The 22156-nt window shown below is 41.9% G+C and overlaps 1 protein-coding gene and 1 long non-coding RNA gene across 2 annotated transcripts in view; one reads left to right on the forward strand and one right to left on the reverse strand.

Annotated features, from left to right (window-relative positions):
- Window positions 1-7020: 7020 nt before the first annotated feature.
- The window catches only part of Ggh (gamma-glutamyl hydrolase), a 24416-nt gene continuing 9280 nt past the window's right edge, over window positions 7021-22156 (forward strand). Inside the window, exons 1-5 of the mRNA XM_050145188.1 lie at window positions 7021-7217; window positions 10714-10828; window positions 17054-17104; window positions 19370-19454; window positions 20716-20854. Of these exons, the coding sequence (XP_050001145.1) occupies window positions 7109-7217; window positions 10714-10828; window positions 17054-17104; window positions 19370-19454; window positions 20716-20854 (499 nt within the window). The 5' untranslated portion in view covers window positions 7021-7108. The remainder of the gene's footprint in view (window positions 7218-10713; window positions 10829-17053; window positions 17105-19369; window positions 19455-20715; window positions 20855-22156) is intronic.
- Window positions 10835-22156, reverse strand: part of LOC126503477 (uncharacterized) — a 40483-nt gene continuing 29161 nt past the window's right edge. Inside the window, exon 3 of the long non-coding RNA XR_007592311.1 lies at window positions 10835-16386. This is a non-coding gene — a long non-coding RNA (uncharacterized lncRNA). The remainder of the gene's footprint in view (window positions 16387-22156) is intronic.

The raw sequence follows: 22156 nt of genomic DNA on the forward strand, positions 1-22156 counted from the left end.
GTGTATTTTATATTTCTTTTTGCTGTGCTTGTTCTTTTTCATTTATTATGGACTTTGAGACTATGGGTAAAGACCACAGACTCAATCCAAATTATGACTGAGTTTATTATTACTGTTAGCAGAGAAACATCCGTAGAGCCAGATTGAAGGAATGCCACCCAGAAGGAGCTACACATGAGTTTTTAAAGGTGGAATTTGCAGGTGCTTGAGAAAGGGTGTCACACCTCTCAGCTGTGAGGAGTTGTCCCTCTTGCTCACTGCTACACAGTGATAAAAAAGCGGTCTCACCCTTGCTTACACAGAGATAAGCAGGTTTGCAAAAGCCAGGGCAAGTGGTTACCACGCAGTAGCCACACCATTCAGGGGAGGGTGCAGGTGGCTTCAAAGGCCAACAGCTCCTAAGGAGGGTACCTGGTACAGAAGAGTGCTTTCTTAGCTGTCCCTCACTGTAGATCTGCCTAAGACTGAGCCCTACTAACCACATGCCAGTCAATCCTACGCCATCTTGAAATCTCCTCTGCCAATGGCATTAATCAAAAACTCTTCAATTCACCATCAGGTAGATTTTTAGGGCAAGGACAAAAAGCAACCACATTCTTCACCAAACTAGAACAAGAATGGTTTCCAGGTCAGCAGATAATATTCATCCCCTCTGAAACCTTTGGATTGGGCCCTCACAATTCACATTGCCCTTAACACCTTTGCTAAACCTAAGCATGATTTCCTCTGCTCCTACTAGTATGGCTCTTGAAGCCCTGCTTCTGGTTTTCTGGTCCAAAGTCCCAGAGTCTTCCACATTCTTTAAGCAATCAGCTTGGGCAAGTCTATCACAGCAATACACTACTTCCTGGTACCAACTTCTGTCTTATTCACTGTTCTATTGCTGTGAAGAGACATTGTAACTAAGGCAACTCTTGTAAAGCATTTCATTGGGGGCGAGTTTCACAGGCAAGTCTATTATCATCGTGGTGGGGAATGATGGAGGAAGGTAATTGGTTAATTATAATAAACCAACTGCTTGGCCTCATAGCTTAGAACATAGGTGGGTGGAATAAACAGAATAGGATGCTGGGCGGAAGAGGAAGTGAGGTCAGACTCTGCTCTGCTCCCGGAGAGACCGGACAGCTCTGCTCTTTGGAGCAGAGACTCCAGGATGGACGAAGGCTAGACTCTTCCTGGTAAGCGCACCTTGGGGTGCTTACACACATCATTAGAAATGGGCTAGTCCAGGTGCGAGAATTAGCCTGTAAGGGCTAGAGTTCATGGGCCAAGCAGTTCTTAAATGAATACAGTTTGTGTGTTGTTATTTTGGGCATGAGCTAGCCAAGCGGCCGGGGTATTGGGGACGCAGCCCCGCCGCCGCTCCTATTTCAACAGGGGAACAAGGCAGCAGCAGGCATGGAAGGCATGATGCTAAAGAAGTAGTAGGCAGGGTGGAGGGAGGGAGGGAGGGAGGGAGGGAGGGAGAGAGAGAGAGAGAGAGAGAGAGAGAGAGAGAGAGACTCGGCCTTGCATAGACTTTTGAAATCTCAAAGTCCACCCCCCAGTGACACACTTCCTCCATCAAGGTCACACTTCCTAATCCTTACAGTTTCACTCCCTGGTGACTATGGATTCAAAGATATCCATTACAAGCAATAAGCAGATATTACATAGGAGAGAGAAAACAGTCTACTGGAAATAGTTGGGTAACAGTACATTCTGTAGTAAAGGACATCTGAGTAATTCCAACAATGGCAGCAGGAATAGCTGAGAGCTCACTTCTTGAACAGTACGAGACAAAGAGCACACAGGGAATGTCATGAGTCTTTTGAAACCTCAAAGCCTGTCCTTAGTGACACATCTCTCTCCTCCAGCACAATTGCACTACCTAATCCTTCCTAATTGGTTAGTTCTACCAACTGGGCAACAAGTATTCAAACATGCGCCTGTGGGGCCATTTTCATTCAAGAAAGAACAACACGGGCAAAGACAAAGAGAGGAACAAGTAGGACAATTATGAGAATAGTAAACAGCCATGCGTTGTCAAGAGGGATGGTATGAGAGAGTGGCTCAGTCATCTTGGAATATGGGAGGCCTTGCATACCAACAGCATTAAATATTACAGATAATGCACAGTAGATTTGTAGACAATGAGTCAGTGGTAGTTCACAGTTCTGCATTATATAAGAACACTTTCATACAAGTATTTAAGGACTAAAGTATGTTTTAAGTTTAAATTATTGTGATTAAGAGATCTATAAAATAGAAATAAGTCTAACCTGTAAGCCCCACTAGCCCAAGGACAGATAAATTCCTGGAATGCTGGGGGCTGTTTATGTAAGATAACAAGCCAGGTGTTTCCACTTCTATAAACAAGCTTGGTTGCCCCAACTGCACAGGATGTATTTGATCACACATAGGCAAGAAGTTTATCAGGATGTATATTTGCTCCCACTGGCTGAAGTCAGGAAGAATATAGTGCCTTTAATAAGCACCTAACATAATTTGTGGCCATTCTCTGGGAATCCTGTTATGGACCTGGTTAGTGTCTTTTGTCCTGGCCAGTATTTAATTAAAGTTTGCGTCAAATTTATCTTGTGATAGTGGTCGTATTCTTTTTTTTTTTTTTAAGATTTTATTTATTTATTATGTACACAACATTCTGTCTCTATGTATGCCTGCAGGCCAGAAGAGGGCACCAGATCTCATTACAGATGGTTGTGAGCCACCACGTTGCTGCTGAGAATTGAACTCAGGACCTCTGGAAGAGCAGCTAGTGCTCTTAACCACTGAGCCATCTCTCCAGCCCTAATGGTCGTATTCTTGCTAGTGGGATTAACAGTATACATTGCATGCCGAATGTATCCCTCATCCTATTCTTAACTCTTCCCCTTCCCCTTCTCATCTCTTAAGTTCTTTTGGTTCCTTTAGAAAATTTCTACTTCATGCCCTATATACATAAATGATCTTGTATATCTTTATAAAGATTAGAAACCATACCTGAGATAAAATATTAAATATTTGCTTTTCTGACCATCTCAACTCACTTAATATGATTATCTCTAGTTGCATCCGTTTTGCTGCAAATGACATAACTTTGCTCTTTATGGCTGAAAAAATTCCATTGTGTATATATACCACCTCTTTGGTATCTTCTCTTTTGTTGCTCCATCTCTAGGTTGGTTACATAATGCACCTATTGTGAACAGTGCTGCAATAAACATCAATATGCAATAATCTCTGTGATATGCTGACTTGGAGTCTCCTGGGTAAATACCCAGGAATGCTATAGCTAGATTTATGATAGATCTACTCTTAACCTAGTTATAAATTAACTTTTGTTACATTTTATTCTGTCTGTGTGGAGTGAGCATGCCCATGCCACAGTGCATATGTGGTCAAAAGATAACTTCAATGAGTTGATGCTCTGCTTTCATCACGTAGGTCCTGGGAATTAAACTCAGGTCGTCACACTTGGTGATAGACACCTTTACCCAATGAGGTAGGTTTCTTTCTTTCTTTCTTTCTTTCTTTCTTTCTTTCTTTCTTTTTTTTTTTTTTTTTTTTTTTTTTTTTTTTTTTTTTGTNTTTTTTTTTTTTTTGAGATAGGGTTTCTCTGTGTAGCTTAAGAGCCTGTCCTTGCTTTTTAGGCCAGGGTGGCTTTGGACTCACAGAGATCCGCCTGCCTCTGACTCCTGGGTACTGGAATTAAGGGTGTGTGCCACCACCACCCAATATCCACTGAGATTTTCAAATAGTTCCTCTTTTGTTCTTTGGAAATACTTTCATACTGATCTGTGTAGAAGATAAACTACTTTATACTTTAGTCAACAGTACCTTAGTTCCTTTTGTCCATATCTCACTTAGCATTTGTTATTTCGTTAATATCATTAATGACTGTCATTCTGATTGAGGTGAGGGATCAATGTAGTTTTAATTCATATTTCTCTGACAGCTAGCGGGTTGAATGTTTTTTCATGTATTTATTAGTTATTTGTGTTTCATCTTTTAAGAACTATTTTATTACTCAAGTTGTTGATTAGGTTGTTTAATTTTTGCTGTTGTATATATTTTTTGAATTTTTAAAAATGTATTCTAGGTATCAGTCCTTGACAGATGTACAGTTGGTAAAGACTTGGTCCTACTCGGTAGACTATCTCCTCACTTGACTAACACTTTATCATGCCTGGCCAAAGCCTTTTAATTTCCTGAGGTCTTGGAATGGTTGATCGTAATTGCCAACTTGATGGAATTTAAATCACCATGGAACCAGAAGTGGTGGTAAATGCTTTTAATCTTGGCACTTGGGAGGAAAAACTCTTTAAGTTCCAGGCAAATGACTAAATGACAACATAACAGGCCCAACAATGAGAGGATTCTCTTTAAATCCTGGACAGGTGTTTCAGTAAGAGGGAAAGCTTAATGTTAGAGAAGAGATTTTAAAAGCATGGTGACAGGGGAAGCCAGAGGAGCTTTCAGAGAAATCCACTGGACATGGGAAATACGTGGCTTTCATACTTCAAATATACATCACATGAACACACATTGCTATCTATACCATCTCATTGTGTAACCTCAGCTGACCTTGACCTCACAGAGATCCAGCTGCCTCTGCCTCTTGAGTGCTAAGATGAAAGGTGTGCAACACACACCTGGCTTTCTTTTTTTATAAATTAGTTTTGATGGTTGGTAGGACACTTCACATCACTTGATTTGATCCGGGATTACATATGTGACAAAGTGCACAGAGGAGCCAGGTTGTGGTTAGGAACACAGATTTGTGGCAACTTCTTGACTGCCTGTCTCAGGGAGAGAGTTGCATTGCCTGATTTCTTTAGGCTGTGAGATCTGGCTTCTTAGTGTAAACAGCATTTTTTTTTTTTAAAATTAAATCACCGCTGGCCCATTAGCTCTAACTCCTTATTGGCTAACTCTTACATATTAATTTAACCCATTTCTATTAATCTGCATATCACCATGAGGTCGGGCCTACCAAAAAAATCCTGCCTCTGCTTTCTTCCTCCCAGCATTCAGTTCTGTCTTCTCCACCTACCTAAGTTCTGCCCTATTAGGCCAAGGCAGTTTCTTTATTCATTAACCAATACAAGCAACACACAGAGGGGACTCCCACATCCCCTCCCCTTTTCTGTTTAAATAAAAAGGTTTTAACTAAAGGGTAGGTCTCTGTTCTAAGAGAAACTAGCATTTGTTGGTTTCAGGTGAGCCTTATGGCCAATGCCATTAGAGTTAGCAGAACACATAGGAAGTGAAGAGCTGACATGGTAGAAAAGAGGAAGCAGGAGACCCCCCAAGGGGCTACTCTTACTCCACATACAGTAACACGCCACTCCAACCAGACCAGATCCACACCTCTGAGATAATATCAGTTGGTTAATGAAGGTGGAGTCGGACTGACCTACTTACCTTCCATTAGCCCTACCTTTTAAATTTTCCATGTTGGCATGGTCTCACTGAGGACAAAGCTTCAAGCATATGTGTGAGGGGAGAAGGGTGCCACACCATAGCAAGGTTACACCGTAGGCACATACTTATTATCTGAGAAGTGGTAGATTACAGAATATGTGGTATCTGACATTACCTAATACCTTCCTAAAAGAGTTAAAATAACTAGCAATCTACCACTTTATCATGGACCAACCCATTCATTTTCAATAATACTTCATTGTAAATGGTTTTTGATGGTCGTAAGCTGGTTTTATGAACACATTGGACCATCAAAGTTATGAAGACACACATACACCTATATTTACCTACCAAAGTCTAGTACTTCACTTTTCCCACTTATCACTTCTCCAAATCAAGGTGATTGTTTTGATTAATTGCAGGCAATTATCTCCCTTTGTGAAGAGTCAATTTCTCCTCCAGCATAGATGCATACTTACAATAGATCCTTATCAACTCAATGAGGCTCAAACCTGCTTGGCATTTTCTCACTATCTTTCACCACATCCTTTAGGACTTATCACTCACCACACCCTTCTGCAGTATTCTTCCTTTGCATTTGTTTTTCTTGCTGCACGCCGGAACTTTGCTGTTGTTCTTTCCACAAGTCACACTCTGCCTTTTTTTCTAAAGTGTAAGCCTTTTACAGAAAGACACCATTCAATAGATCTGTTCATCTTCAATAGATTTTTTTTCGATTTTAATCTGGAGTCTAACTGAGCCTTGGCAAATAGGAACTTCCGTGCTGCAGGCTATGAACGCATGCATTCTTCCTGTACCTTCAAAATACATTTGTCAACCTGAACCTTTAATTGCTTAGCTATTGCTCTTGTCATTATTTAATATGATGACTAGTACTTTTCTGGGACTGGCGCTAACAACGACGCTCATCAAGGACCACGCTTCCTTTGAGTGTGGCCTGATCGTGCCCTTTTGGGGTAGGTTCCAGGAGTCAGTCCTTCCCTTATCCCAGTTCTAAGGCAAGGGGACCGGCGCGTGAACGTGTCCTCTGTGGTCTGCTCTTCAGTTCCTCCAGAAGTCCGTGTGCCCAAATAAATAGAGATCAGTAGAATGTCTCCAGGAAGTCATCCCGCGTCCTAACATCGAATGCTGTCAGCATATCTGAGCCAGGGACCTATGCTGTTATGCAGCAGAGTTCTTTGGCGACTTCTAGAACCTCACAGGCCTCCGCTACTTGGTTACCACATAGAGCCAGGCGGGACCCGAGGTCGCCCTCAGGTCCTGGTCTGGTCGCCTCGGTTCTGTGGTTCGGTGTGGGTGACCTCTCCCGGAGACATAATAGTTCTCAGGGAGAACTCACAGCACGCGGAGGCCAGCAGGAGTCCACCCGCCGCGTCTCCACAGTCTCGGCAGCGGTCGCAGGACGCGTGCCGCTCGCGGGGCCGCGGGTCGCGGGTCGCGCGCAGGGCGATGGGGCGGCGCCGAGCACGCTCCCTGAGCCGCCCGCCCCCGCCCCGCGGCCGCCGCACGCGCGCGCCCGGACTGCATTTCCCATAGGCCTGAGCGGCGCGGCCGTGCGCGCCCTCGAGGCTCGAGCACCGCCCAGGCCGCGGGGCCGCGCCCCCGCCCGAGCCCACCAGTGCGCGCGCCGCGCCACAGAGCCTTTGAAAGGCGGCCGGAGGCGCGGGCAGGCCAGGGGGCGATGGCGTGCCTGGGCCACCTGCTGTGCGTGCTGGCTTTGCTGCTGTGCGGGCCCCCGAGCCCCGGGCTATCCAGACCCCATAAGCGCGGCCCGAAGAAACCCATCATCGGTAAGGAGGCCCGGGACCACGGCTAGGACTCGCTCAGGGTGGGGACGGGTGTCGACAAGGGGCAGCTCGCGAAGCTGTCACCGCTCCGGAGAGGTGTGCGGATCCCCGACGCCCGCTGTTTCTCATCAAAGCAGTCTGGGGTGGGTCCCATGAACTTTAGGAAGCACACAGCTCAGGCAAAGTCTGGATTTGAGGCTTCCGCTTTTGAGCGAAAAGAATTTTAGGGAGAGCGAGTTGTGAAGCCGAACTGGGATTTATCAAAAGTGTTAAGACTCAGGGTAAAAATGAAAAGCATGGAGTCTACACAGAAGACTCCACTTCTAATGACCAAGTGGTCATTGTTCACGAGGTGTCCACAGGACCTCCCTCTCTATTCCTGTTCTCTTTTTCCATGATGATAATTAAGATTATAAGGAGGATGCAGAGATGTTCTGAATAGGATAAAACCAGAACTTCAAGGGTTGAGCAGAGTAAGGGGTTAGGATATGTCTTACTGCAAATGATGTGAAACTCCTAGAAAATTAAAGGTGTACCACAGAGAAGGGAGAAACACTCTTATAAACATGAATCCACTCTTGAGTGTTAGCTGGTGGGAGGATTCAACCGACTCCAGTGTGAGGGGTACTTTTCCTGCCCTGTGTCCCCACCATTTTCCCTGCCTTTCTTGTCCCAGAAATTCTGCACATGGTTAAATTTACTCACATTTCCTTGGTTGAGGACATAAATGAAGACACAATAAATAAAATAGAAAAGTGAAATAGGTAAGGAATTAAAACGTGGCTTGGACTTTGCCGTTCTTGGCATCAGGTGACAACAGTGGGTCTGAGGATCCGAATGCCAGTTCTATTTGAACAGCGGAGCATGTAATAGTTTCCAGCATATTTGCATTTCAGATGGTAAAATTGGTTTGCAATCATGGCAGACATTTGAAAAGCCACCAAGGAGAGAAATTTTGGTTAAAATTGGACAAAAGGTGTTTATGGGTAAGCATAAGTAGGATTATGCCGTTTGATTGGTGTTACAGTTGAGCACTAAACAGAAACTAGAAAATTTGTTTATGAATTCGGGAATGACCCAGTTTTCAAATGGGTTGCTCACTAACATTTGGAACCTTACTGCCAAAGCTGTTTCTGGTGATGGTTAGGTTCTTCAAGTTGAATCATGTAACATATGTAGTGAATTGTATTTGTAGGTTTAGGGACAAGAAAGAAAAAAGAAACGATGACAGAAGATTCATTTTAGCCGGGCGGTGGTGGTGCACGCCTTTAATCCCAGCACTCGGGAGGCAGAGACAGGCGGATGGATCTCTGTGAGTTCGAGACCAGCCTGGTCTACAGAGCTAATTCCAGGACAGGCTCCAAAGCCACAGAGAAACCCTGTCTCGAAAAACCAAAAAAAAAAAAAAAAAAAAAAAAAAAAAAAAAAAAGAAGATTCATTTTATTTTTTAGAATCGAAGCAGCTCTCAGTTGAGTATGGCAAAAGCATGCTTTTGGTTAACCTGATCAATTGCAATTTTTCTTTTATATTTATAATTATTTTGCATGTGTAGTTATTTTTCTTTTATATTTACAGTTATCAGCTATATTGTATGTTTGTCACATGCACCTATGAATGTCAAAAGACAACTTTAGGAGTCAGTTCTCTCCTTTCTCCATATGGGCCCTGGGGACTGAACTCAGTTCCTCAGGCTCAGCAACAAATGCCTCTACCTACTGCTAAGCCATCTTGAAGCCTCCTCTACCCAATCAATTAAGATAATATAGTTGATGGAGCACATAGTCTGTGTAAGCTACTACTTTAGGAAACGCAAAGGATTCAAGGACAAGACAGCCACAGAAGTTGTGAGATAGCCTGAAGTGCACATGGCATTGGGGACACATGTTGAGAGACAGGGCTTACAGTCTGAACTCTTTGCCTAGGAATGGGAGGGATGAATGGGCTGGGTGTGAAGGTGGAATTGATTTACTGTTGCAGGCACTTGGGTTCCCACGATTCTTCATGCAGTCCTTGTAGCACCTCCCCTCCTGCTTTACATCACTCTGTCTCCCAGGGTACTGCTGTGCTCTTCTTAGCCAAATTTCAGTTTTCATTGTGAAGACTCTCTTATCTGATGGGGAGGAGAGAAACATTCTTACTAGACACATTCGGACATTTGATATTCAGGAGCGATTCCTGTCAACTGTTGTAAGACGCCAAGAATACCAATGCGATTGTCTCACTGAGACAGTTTGAGTGACAGGCTGTCTCACAGAGTCACAGATAGTCAATGCGCAGATGTAATGTTTTTTCGTGGTTTACTTTCTGGAGGCCAGGGCTGGATCCAAGACACTGTACATGTTAAGCATGCCCTGTCATTCATTGATACATGTTGGATGTCAGTGTGCTGGACTTGGGTTTCGCTGGTAAGGGGAATTCAGAGAGATGAGAGGGACAGAACATGAAGTCGCAGAGCTTATGAAGTTCCAGTAACCTCTGAGGAATATAATGAAGATGGTAGCCCCCATTGGCCTGCGTATCTCCATCCATTAACGGTTGCCTTCTTGCTTTCTCTGACATATTTCCAGTCTGATAGACTTCTTGCAGAGTGACCAGCTAACTCATGACCTTGGCATGGTACTGTTCTTTGCCCTGAATTTCTCTTATTCCACATGTAGGTGTATGGTTCATTGCACCACCCCACTGATGCTTTGGATTAAGCGGCACATTGTATCTTCCCCAGAAGGACTTTCTCCACCGCTCTGAAGACTTGTTCTGCTTTCCCAGGGAGGACTTGCCACCATGTTTAAGGGACATTGTAAAGGGAACACCTATTTCTTTGTCTTCCTTCTTGACACAAGCACCAGCCCTCATAATTGGATCTAAAAACAAATCTCTGTATTGTTTGTCTTAACCTCTTTCCTCTTCCACCCACTAGCATTAAAGCCTGCAGGGTAAAGATTTTTCTTTTCTTTTTCTTTAATTCCGGTGTCCTTAGTACCTAGTTCAGTGCCTGGCATACAGTGTGATTAAGCCGTAGTGAATGGATGAGGCGACGGTGATGTCGTCAGCTTTATTTCTGTGGGAAACTAAAGTGTGAGGGTTCCTTCAGAAAGAATAAAGACCTGTTAATAGTGTCGATGGGTTTGGTGAGTGCTGGTTACCTAGAGAGATGGAGATGAAAGGTATTTCCACCTTGACTTTGCTGACAAGTATAGAAATGTGTCTTTGTGGGGCAAGGGGTTGGCACCCTATAGGCTTAGTGAGTTGTCTCCGGTTGTGTGAAGAAAGCTGGGGCTATTATAAACGTACTTTGGGGACTTCTGGAACATTCCTGGTGTGGTAACAAACTGCGATCACCCTTTTCCGCTGCTCTCCCAATGACTATACGTAGACTTGGAGGAGATGCAGGTCTGTGAACTGAGAAACCAAAATAGTGACATTTGCATTAGGCCGCCATTCAGTTTTGAGGAAGAAGCAAATTACATTGCTTGAAATTAATACATTTTTAAAATTTAGGAGTATTAATGCAAAAATGCCGTACCAAGGAGATGAAAAACCTGGGAAAATACTACATTGCTGCATCCTATGTGAAGTACTTGGAGTCCGCAGGTGCGAGAGTTGTACCCATAAGGTATGCTTCTGGGATTTCTGCCAAGGGTGTAAAGAGTCGTCTTTTGTCTCTAAAATGACTTTCCTACGATTGCATCATTAAATGGAACGATGTTGCCTTTGATTTCAGCCATAAACTTATTGCCTGTAGACTCCCATTAAGTTGTTTTTAAAGTTCTGTGTGTCTATAATGTCACTGAATGTCTGCTATATGTCTGTTAGCATTGAGAAGCGCATGATCGCTTCCTTCACCCCAGAAAAGACATTCCTCACAGACACCATAAAATCATAGTAGAATCTCCAGTTTAGTCAGCTTCCTGCTGACTACTAGCATAAGGGAACACTTCAGGAATGAAGGACATATTTTAGAAGATGACTATAAATATACTTTCCCATCTGCTGAAAGCTTGTCAGTGATGACTGTATTAGTATTGCTGTAGGGTCAATGAGAGGTATTTTAGTTTTAAAGGAGTTCAGTTCGGGATTGGAGACATGCCCCAGTGGTTAAGAGCACTTGATGTTGTTCTTCCAGAGCCTCCCTGACCCTGTGTAGGGCAGCTCACAACCACCTGGAGCTTTAGCTCTGTGGATCAAACTCACATGCGTGCATGCACACAAACACACACACACGCTTAAAGAAATATAGTAATAAAAACACCTTTACAAAAGTATTTATTTTATGATAATATGACTGAGAAAAATAACACAATCTTATACTTTCAGCTCAAAGGCGTTGATTTAATCACTCATTTTTCACTTGAAAAAAAGTTAAACAAAAATCTAGTAAGCACACTTACTTTGTCAGCTAAAATCAGTGCATGAGAATCTTGTAGAATTCTCATCTAATCTATTGTGAAAATTCATGCACAAAACACTATTGCAACCTATTGTGCAAATAATTGCAATAAGGAGTTATAATTTATATACTATTAGTATTCAAAAGGCAAATATGATTTAGAGCAGTGGTTCTCAACATTCCTAATACTATGACCTTTTAATATAGTTCGTGTTGTGGTGACCCCTCGCTATTAAATTATTTTCTTTTGCTACTTCATAAAAGTAATTTTGCTACTGTTATCTTTCCTAATGTAAATATTTTTGGAGATAGCGGTTTACTAAAGGGGTTATGACTCACAGGTTGAGAATCTCAGATTTAAGGTTTTATAAAAAAAAAAAAACAGTCTTTATGTTGAGATTCCTAAGGATTGTCTTGTTTCACCTTTCACATTTGACAACTGTCTTTACCCTTAAGGTTCGTGTTTAATTTGTTGGTGCTGAATCTGATCTCATGTGAAATCATTTACTCAAGTTATAGAGCTGAGTAAGAGGCCCCCGAGAGTCTCCAGTACAGTGTTTCAAAGTTTATGGAAGTTTTAAACCCCTATTTCAGAGGTTGGTGCAGATGTGGGAAAGACACTGCAGAGCCATCACAGTGGGCAGTCCTGTCCAGAGGCTGCCGAGAGTGTGGGTGTGAAATAAAAGATGGGGGTGCCGCTGAGGTTATGAGTTGATAAGTGCGTGGCCTTAAAAAGCAATAAAAATGACGACTCATCAAATACAAGGGTGCAGAGAAAGAAATAGGTGGGAGTGATGGAAGCTGGGGAGTCTTGAAACCAGATGACTTGTGGAATATTAGCAGTTATGACAAGATACCCAAAACCTGATTGGCAGCATGTGGGCTAAACTCCAGCGCTGGCACTAAAGTTGATTTTCAGACTTACTGCTTGAAATTGGGATCATGTGATCCTGTAGTAACTATAATGTATGGGGCAGAAATTCTATATGTACAATGAAGAGAGTTTTTTGCAGCATTACTGTTAGATTGTTGCTGGGGCCACTTTCTGATTCAGAGGGGAGAAGAAGGTGGATGGGAGACCCGGGCAGAATTCAGCTATAGGTGATGCTTGACCTTGGTTTCAGCCCACCCTTTCTGATCACCTTTCTCAGGACATGGTGACTTGAGGTTGCCTTTCCCAACTGTGGGACTATTAGAAAAGACAGGGTCCTGAAAGATTGAACACCACAGCCCATCTATTTTAGAATATGCTCAGTTAGTTCACAAAGCATTTAAAATAGTTCTGAACATTTATAAATCAGAAGACTGAAGTTTTGGCTTTTGAAAATAGTTCCCCAGGTCTTCCTGTCAGTGGGAGAGCTGTTGCCATCTGGCACCGGTGACTCCATGGCTTTCCATGCCACTGAAGCTAGACTTGTGCCATCAGTATTGGGCTCATTTTGATTGTGGAGACAGAAAGCTATTTCTCATGAACTGTTGAGAAGGTTTTTAAAAATTTCTCTGATAGTTTCATGCATGTATATCATGCATTATGATCATACCATTCATTCCTACCCTTTTAAAAATAATAGTTCAAAGTTTCATTGAAATTTTCATACACATATACAATGTATCCTGATCATATTCACCCCTTCCCTCTTCCAACTTCCTGTAGGACTCCCAGCCCACACCAAGCGCATTTCCCTTTCAACTTCATGTCTGTTGAAAAAAATACATTTTTCAGCCAGTACATCCAATTAAAGGCTCATATTCATATCCATTGGGGCATGGACAACCTACCAATATCTCATAAGAAAAGTGACCCACCTCTCCCAACAGCCACCAACTGCCATCAGCTCCTTAGCTAGGGGTGGGGCCTTGGTAGCCCCTCCCCCATGTCTGCTGGAACTTTTAACTGGCTTGATCTTGTGTAAGTTTCATGCCTGTAGTCATAGATACTGTGAGTTCAGCCATGGGTTTTAACTATGCTTACAGTACCATTGATGAAAGCCCTCTTGTGGGAGAGGATTCAAATTCAAGCAAGGGAATGGTTGTTTATTCTCACAGACAGTCTTGCCACTATTGTTCCAGTGGGTGCATCTTTCTTGGCAGGTCTGTTATTTCATCAGTAGAATCTAGTGCTAGGTAAGACCGTTGGTGTCTTTCATCTGCCAGAAGCCAGCGTGGCATCTTTCAGTGCCAGGAAAGCTAGCCAGCAGGAGAACTTTCTGCTCAGTTCAAGACTGATTTCTTTGTGTCCTACAACCAAAGTGTATGATGTTGTAAGCAGCCTTGTCTTTTACTATTTCCTCCCACCCCTGCCAACCACCCTCTCATCCCAGCGAACCCCTTCCCATCTTCATGTCTGCTTTGTTTTTGTATTGTAACCCTCCTGGTTTAACCAGTGGACATTGTGTGGAGTTCTCCCCTGGAGCCTGTGTCGAAGTCCATCCCCAACATAAACTATCTGTCTGGACCCACATGGAGTCATGGGAATAAAGACACAACTCACATAGCTTTATTAGCAGGGAGATTCTTAGTGAATCCTCATGAAATCCTGAGTTCACATACTGAAAATTCCTCTGCATTTATTCTCCAAACAGCCATATATATCAAAACATAAACTGAGGGGGAAATTCATTAACATTCTGTTTCCCAGGTAACCAGGTGAATGGCTTTAGTCATGCCCACACCTTTGACCACACCTTTCTATGCCCATTTTGTCACATCTTTCTATCTTCCTGCTCTGTATGCCAGCTCTGTCATGTAGGCCGGAATTAGCATCTCTATCCCAGGCGTCCTCCAAATTACAAAGGAGCAGAACAACATCCTGCCCCTTTGTTAGGGTAGCGATAGCCTGTTTGGAAGGCTACATGACCACCTCAGGTGCCATCTATGGCTTGAGAGACTGGCTGCCATACCATATAGAAATATGGGCCTACAATCCTGGACAATTCAACAGTAGTTATACCACTGAAGACTTAACCTTCCTTCTCTAGGCAACCATGACTGCCTCTAGTTCTCAGGGGAAGGATGAGGTCCTCTGAGTCCTTTTTCCATACTGTCTGAACGCTCATTCGCCCAAGCTTGTGCAGGCTCTATGTAGACACCTGCAGCTGCTGTGAGTTCCTGGATAAGGAGACTCTGTCATATCCACAAGACAGCATCTTAGAGTCCTCCCTTTTGTCCTGCTCTTAAGTTCTTTAAGTCTCTTCTGCAATGTTCCCTGAACTTTGGAGTGACCCCAGTATCCTGTTTAGAGCTGGGCATTCAACAGTCACTCTCATCACCTTGGTTATGAGTTTCTGCATTAATCACCATTTGCTGTAAAAATGAAGCTTCTCTGACCAAGGCTGGGGGCAGCACTGGTCTATAGGTGTAAATAAACATTTTGGGAACAGTTTGACAACATGTCCATTTAGTGAAACAGAAGAAGCAGGTTTACTCTTAGAGCCTGTGATCTCCCCAGCCATGGGCCTTTGCCCGCACCCATAGCACCAGGCATGAACGTCCTTTCGTCCTTTAGAGTAGCCTCACATTGAATTAGAATGCAGTTGGTTATCCCGCAACAGCCATGCCATGACTGCACCAGTGGACAGTCCTGCCTAGCAGACTGGTACTGCAGTCTGTAAGATTCTCAACTGAGATGATTTTTCTTCTCTAGCTTCCTGCATACTGCCTTTTGGCACCAGGAAAGCCAACCAGCAGGGAGTAAACTTTCACATTAGTTCAAGCCTGATTTCTTTGTGTTGTGCAATTAAAGTACATGGTGTCTTAAGCAATAGGGCCAGTGGGCAACCTGACGAGAATTTTTGTGTTTAGAAACACCTGACAGGAAGCAAATGACCTCTTTGTTCAAATCATGCCTTGTTTCCCCTGGCATTTTCTTGAGACAGGTGTGTTCATGTCACACTCCGCAACCATGTGGCCTATTAATAGTGAGGAGCAGGGTTAACGCATAGTCACACATGGTGTGGAGGCCACTTGGTTAGCCGGCTAGGGGGCTTTGGTATGCAGCTGGTGGTAGTGACTGCCAATCGTGGTCCATGAGGGAGATTCTGAGGTTTGTGGGACAGTCTGAATTGTCAGGATACTGAGAGCACGTGGGCTCACATTTTCCCTCCTTATCCACCCCAAGGCACAGTCACCCGGTCAGTTAATCATTCTGTAGGAGTTTCACTGATGGCTTTGAGGCTCTGAACCAAAAAGAAGTTTACTATGACTTTGGAATAACCCACGTGGATTTCAAGAGTTTGCTGCGACTTGGAGGAGAGCCAGGAAAGTTTCCTGGCAGAGCATAGGCACATGCTAGGAATTAGAGCTCCCTTGGTAGCAACAGGAGCCATGTTCTCAAGTCACCTGTATCCACCTGTATCTCTTTCCCGGGGCAGAAATGGACCACATTCTACTGAGGAGTGCAAGCTTTTATCACTCTGTGTGCGGACAGGTGTGTGGAGAGGTCTTGTAGAAACAGTGTCGGAGAGTTATTGTGTTTCATACACACTTTCTACAGATGTCACACTGTGATTTAATTAAAAGTTGTATGTGGATTAGTTTCTTTGGATTTTCTCTGGGGAAAAGAAATAAAATCATAAGCAATATGGTGATTGCTAAGAAATCTTGTAAGGATTCTTGATCAAGTATGCTTCAGAATAACTGAGCCAATCCCAGAGGTCTGTAAGTAGTGTGTCGTTAGATCTGGATTGTTCTGGATTTCAAGTAGAGTCCTCAGTCCTTTGCAGCTGGTTGGAGGGGATGAGTTGTTGGGATTTGGTGTCCATACTGTTTCCATTTCTCCAAGCCACCTGTAGGGAAGATGTGTGATAGTAAAGCTTTTTAAAAGATGTATTTGTGTGTGTGTGTGTGTATGTGTGTGTGTGTATGTATGTGTGTGTGTGTGTCCCGTGCGCATAGGCGGGTACTCACAGAGGCCAAAAAGGGTGTAAGAGCTATATCTGGAGTAACACAGTAACCCGTGACGTGTGTGAACAACTGGACTTGGATGTTCTAGAACAGCAGTAAGAACTTTATACTGTTGAGCCATTTCTCCAGCCCCATAAAATTTTCAAATTTTTTGTCTTTATATAAAATGGCTGAATATTTTTAGGTTTCTTGGTTAATAGATATTACTAGTGTCCAGTGTTTGATTATATTAGCATCTACTTTAAAATTTGAACGTAATTAATCCCAGAAAAACAGATTAACATTTCTGATTAGCTACACTGGGTATAATCCTGTGGTTTTCATAGCTTGACAAGAATACCTCTAGTGTGGAAATGAAGTATTGTCTGATATTTAGGTAAAAGTGTTGTAGCACTTGCCCTGTATGTTCAAGGCCTTGGGTTCAATCTGCAATACCTAAAAAGACTTAATTTTTTATTTAAATGTTTAAAAATTAAGGTGGTGACTTCTTTTTTCTTAGGCTTCAGAAACGATTTCCTTTATAAAACTTTTTTTTTAAATTATTTTCAGGCTCGATCTTCCACTTACACAGTATACAGAACTTTTCAGATCTATCAATGGGTAAGTTGGCTTGATATTGTATCAAGTCTTAATACAGTGTGTCAGTGTGCACATATTAAAGTTTTCTGATAACTTCCCAAGTGCTTCTGTTGGCTGTTTTGAAGGGAGATGTAAAGACGCAGTGAAGAATGAGAGGTAGGACAAGACCTGGAGGCTGAAGCCTGTACTGTAATTCTAGTTCTCTGGGAGCCCGAGAGAAGAGAGCAGAAAGTTCACCAGTCTGAGAAAGAAAAGACAAGAAGGCCGGGAGTGCAGCCCAGTGGTAGAGGACTTGCCTGGTCCGTAAGGTTCAGGGTTAGTCATAGTCCTGAGCAGGAAGCAAGTAATTGTTACTTATGGGACCCATGATATTTAACTTAATTTTTGTTTAAGTGCCTAAATATTTTGAAATATCCAAGTCCTATGTCTGAGGTTACTGGTTGATCATCTTTGAGAGGTAATTTGAATAGTTCTTAAAAAATTTCTCTGCTTCACTATAAAATATGTGAGTAGTTAGCCCATAAAGCGGGAATTGAAATCCAGTGAAAACTACTTTTCGTTGCTTTCAGCTTGAGGAGTTGTGTTAAGACACCTAGGAAGTTAAGACACTGACATCCTCCCAGAGACTGACTCCCTCTCTACAGCACAGACTCTGAAAGCTGGGCACTAGATTGGTGAAAATTACACTAGACAGTTGTAATTTACTGTCTCTGAATGGAAACAGAAAAAATAAAGTATAACAATGTAAGCTCAAAAATACTTTCCCTGAGGTAACGTGGAGTGAACTTCACACTGTCTTATGGGAGAACACATACCAGACAAAGTATGGAGCCTGTGCTCAGGGAGAATGTTATCTGGGGATGTTGGGCCAGTTTTACTGTATAAAGAACTATAAGGTCCCATGAATTGGGTGTGGTCAGAGGCAGCTTTTAAAATACGGGGTTAATGGGGATTGGTCTCCTCTAGTCATCCAGGGTTTCCTGCTGTGGTCTGGAGTAGTGTTTCAACACAGACTTAGTTTCCTGACAATGGAAACCAGTCTTGTCACAGGCTGGCGCCAAGCCTGAATCATAGAAGAAGAATAATGTATTTCTTCAATTCAAAAATGGCCTCTGGCTGGTAAGAGGGCCTAAATGTACTTGTCACACAAGCCTAGTGAGCTGAATTCGTCCCCACATGTGGAAAGAGAACACATGTTCTGTGTTCATACACTTCTCTCTCTAACACACACACACACACACAGAGAGAGAGAGAGAGAGAGAGAGAGAGAGAGAGAGAGATAAATTCAAAATAAAAGACTAATATTACAAATTCATATTCAAATATTTTTAGAACTTTAATATGTTTAGTCCAACTTTTGTTGGCCAGAAAAGCCAGATCACTTTTGAATAGCCTTTGCTATCTCAAGGATATATTAAAAATTATTGTATTTTCAATATAGTGGTTATTTCAATATGTGTTAAAGAATTAAAACATTTAACATTAATCTAAAAACCTGATATAAAAGCATCATAATTTTTTGTATATTTTATTTATTTGGGTAGAATGAAAAGAAATCTAACATTTGTGAATTATCTAAGACTTCTGAGAATGACAATTTTGTGGATTTTCAGGATTTCCTAATACAATGCTCATTTCTTTCTTTCTGTGTGTGTGTGTTTTGAGACAGGGTTTTTCTGTGGCTTTGGAGCATGTCCTGGAACTAGCTCTTATAGACTAGGCTGGCCTCGAACTCACAGAGATCTGCCTGCCTCTGCCTCCCAAGTGTTGGGAATAAAGGCGTGCGCCACCACCACCCAGCTCTGTGTTTATTTCTTAAGAATTGTCAGGACTGTGAAGAAGCAAATTCTTGTAGACATTTAATTCTAATCAAAGTAAATGTTCTGGTTATTATGTGCTTTGTAGTCTTATTCTCTCTTGGGACTTAAAATAGATGTGTATTTATAGTTGGCTTGGCCTTACTGATCACCTTAATCATAGCCAGCCACACCTGGAGATTTGCTTCTTCGTCTCCACCCTCTTCAGTCTCTCTCCCTTTATTTTTTCTGCTTTTGTTTTGTTCAGATTATATTTTGTTCAACGAGCTTGTTTATTAAAGTTTTAAGAGAATATGTGCAAAATTATTAACCACAATAGTTTCTGAATGGCTAGAATTATAAATATTATATATGTATACTTGAGTATATGTATGGTAATTATGTAATAGTAATAATGACATTTTTAAATGAAGCATATTTATTTACTTGGTGAATGGAGAAAAATATATCTTAATTGATTTTGTTTCAGAATCCTTTTTCCTGGAGGAAGTGCTAGCATCTCACAGTCAGAGTATTCCAATACAGCCAGAATATTTTTCAACAAGGCCATAGAGGTGAATCTGCTACTGCTTATCACTCCAAATGGGTTGTCTCTTTTCATAAAGATGATTATCTTTCATACAGTATATAGTCTTGCTTCCTTCACAGATACTCCAGCCTTATTCCCCTTAGTAGTCAGACATGTGCTATGCAGGAATCAAGTGTCTGTTTCAGCCTGTTATTTTTGTTTCATGTAATTTAGGGATTCTAGGAGTGAGCCACACCTCGTAGCTAGTAGAGCTAGTATCAGAGCTAGTACAGCTTGTCCCTCTCTTTGATCTGTTCTTTTATGTACCGGGTGTGATGCCTGCACTACTAACTACCCTCTTCTTGGTTGTTCCATCCAGCTTCACCCTTCTTCAGAGCCACATGTTGACACCAGACACAACTCACGCTAGAGAGGTTTTATTCTGAGCCAAGTACAAGTCAAAGATAAAGAGTTATAGAACAAAAGGAGTTTAAAAACTGGTTTGCCAAGTTGATGGTGACACACTACAGTAGAGCAGACAGGTCTCTTATGTGAGCTTCAGGTGCTAGCTTACAAAAGTTTTAGCTTTAGGGCTGAGGAAAGCCAGATATTTGCTATGTTCAGCATTGTATTTCAAAGACGGTAGCTAATAGTAATAAACATATCAAGTGAGGCACAGAGGTTGGTAATAAATGCCTATTAAAACAGATTAAAGATAGCTCAGGATAATTCGGGCTCTTAGTCTGCAGCATGCTGTCTCGACACAGGCACAAAGTTCTAGTTAGTCAGTCTAGACTCTGCAAGACACATGTGGCTTTATCAGAGAACTTGAGTTCACATATGTCGGGCCCTGTCTGTTAGCCATGCAGAGCCCGTAGCCACTATACATGCCTCACCTTGGACTTGCACTTCTGCCATAGTTTCTTAGATTCCTGTTTCTCCCTTAAAATATTGTTAGCAATTTTTCATTTATTGTTTCTGGCCTCTCCTAAACATTTTCCTCAATAACAACTCTTTTGAGATACTTGCTTAATAACTTTTACTGGCTAGACTAAATAACTCATGGCCTTTTAAACTCTTTGGGTCAAGACATAATGTGCCTACAACTGCCTTTTTCCAACCTGCCTCAGAGTATTTCTGAAGACAGATTAAGTGTAGCCTACTTATGAATCCCAGAAAATTCTACAGAAATCTGTGTTGCAGTAATAACAAGCAATAAAGTGCAGTTCTTGTTAGAGACAGATGACAGACAAAGACATACCTGCAAAGTTTGAATGAACATAGTTTTCTCTTTTATTCTCCCAAAGAGTTATGACGATGGAGACTATTTTCCTGTGTGGGGAACATGCCTTGGATTTGAGGAGCTTGCTTTTCTGGTTAGCGGAGAGAACTTACTAACGCTTACAAACACTGTCTCGGTGCCATTGCCATTGAACTTCACTGAAGGTAAAAATACACTCCAACTCTTCTAAAAATATTTCTCAACAGCACTAGTAAACACTGAGTATCAAGTCAGAAATATTTATTAGTCTTTGAAGTGTTTGGCGACCAAAGCCATGAATTCACCCTGTGACTCATTTGTGGAGATGACAGGAAAGCTTGTCTTTTGATAACTAATATATTGCTTCCATTGGTCTCAGGATCATGTGATTAAGAATTCAGAAACAATCAGCTTCTCTTAGTCTCATGTCTTTTCACTGAAAAAGCTTTTACCTCTAGAAATTCTTTCTGAGAATTAATCAAAATGATGATTTCCAGTTTGCATGTGTAATACTTAAAGTACAAATCTTATAAGTAGATATTATTGTTCTCATGTCAGAATTCTCTCTTTGTCTACACATGTTGTTTTTGTCTTGAATGTATTATAGTGCAGTTTTATTCTGGCACTAAACACTTGGAATTAGCAAGACTTCACAAATTAAAGGGCTCAGTGCCCAACAAGACCATTGTGTTTGTGTGCTACCGAAAGACAAATCACCAGGCTATACACACACTCTTGCTAGGTGCTGTAACTTCACAGAGCTCAGGAAGGTACTTGTATTTGCTTACCATCTTGGAACTTCCATGAGCTTGGGTTTCTAGAGTTCCAGAATTTTTATTGACATTTTCTTTCAAAGCATGTTTGAATTATTTTTCAAATGGCTGAATTCAGTCTCCTGAACCTCTCTCATTTCCAGAGTTTGGGCTGGTTGAAAGTCCTCTAGTCACTGATTAGTCTATCTGGTAGTCAGCCCCATTCTGAAGTAATGTAAGGGTTAAATATTAATCATCTCATTAGCATAATATTACTCATGAAATTTCAGTGGTTTGAGACTCGCTTAGAAATCTTAAATTCCATTCAAATTCTAGATCATTTTGATTAAGTGCTACCAACTATAGATGTTCTCATTAAGGATTTTGGGAGGGAAGAGTAGTGATCATTCATAGAATGTCCCATACATTCAAAAGTCTTATTTTCATTATTTCAATTCTCGCAAGAATATTATGGGAAGCATATGTTTAAGGTTGGGCTTTTGGGGTTGTAATATAACAGAAGCCCAGTTTATACAACAAAGCAGTTATTCAGAGTGCTTGGGTTCTCAACTGAAGCTGTTAGCAAGAATGTGAGCCTGGCTTGGCATCAGCCTTGAACACTCTAGGACTGTGTTTTTTTTTTTTTTTTTCATTTTTTTAATTAATTTATTTATTTATTAAAGATTTCTGTCTCTTCCCCACCGCCGCCTCCCCTTTTCCTCCCCCCCCCCCCCC

This window comes from Alexandromys fortis, unplaced genomic scaffold (assembly GCF_014885135.2).
Source record: "Alexandromys fortis isolate MF-2015 unplaced genomic scaffold, M_Fortis_MF-2015_v1.1 scaffold_2_1_26212458, whole genome shotgun sequence".
Classification (NCBI taxonomy): Eukaryota; Metazoa; Chordata; class Mammalia; order Rodentia; family Cricetidae; genus Alexandromys; species Alexandromys fortis.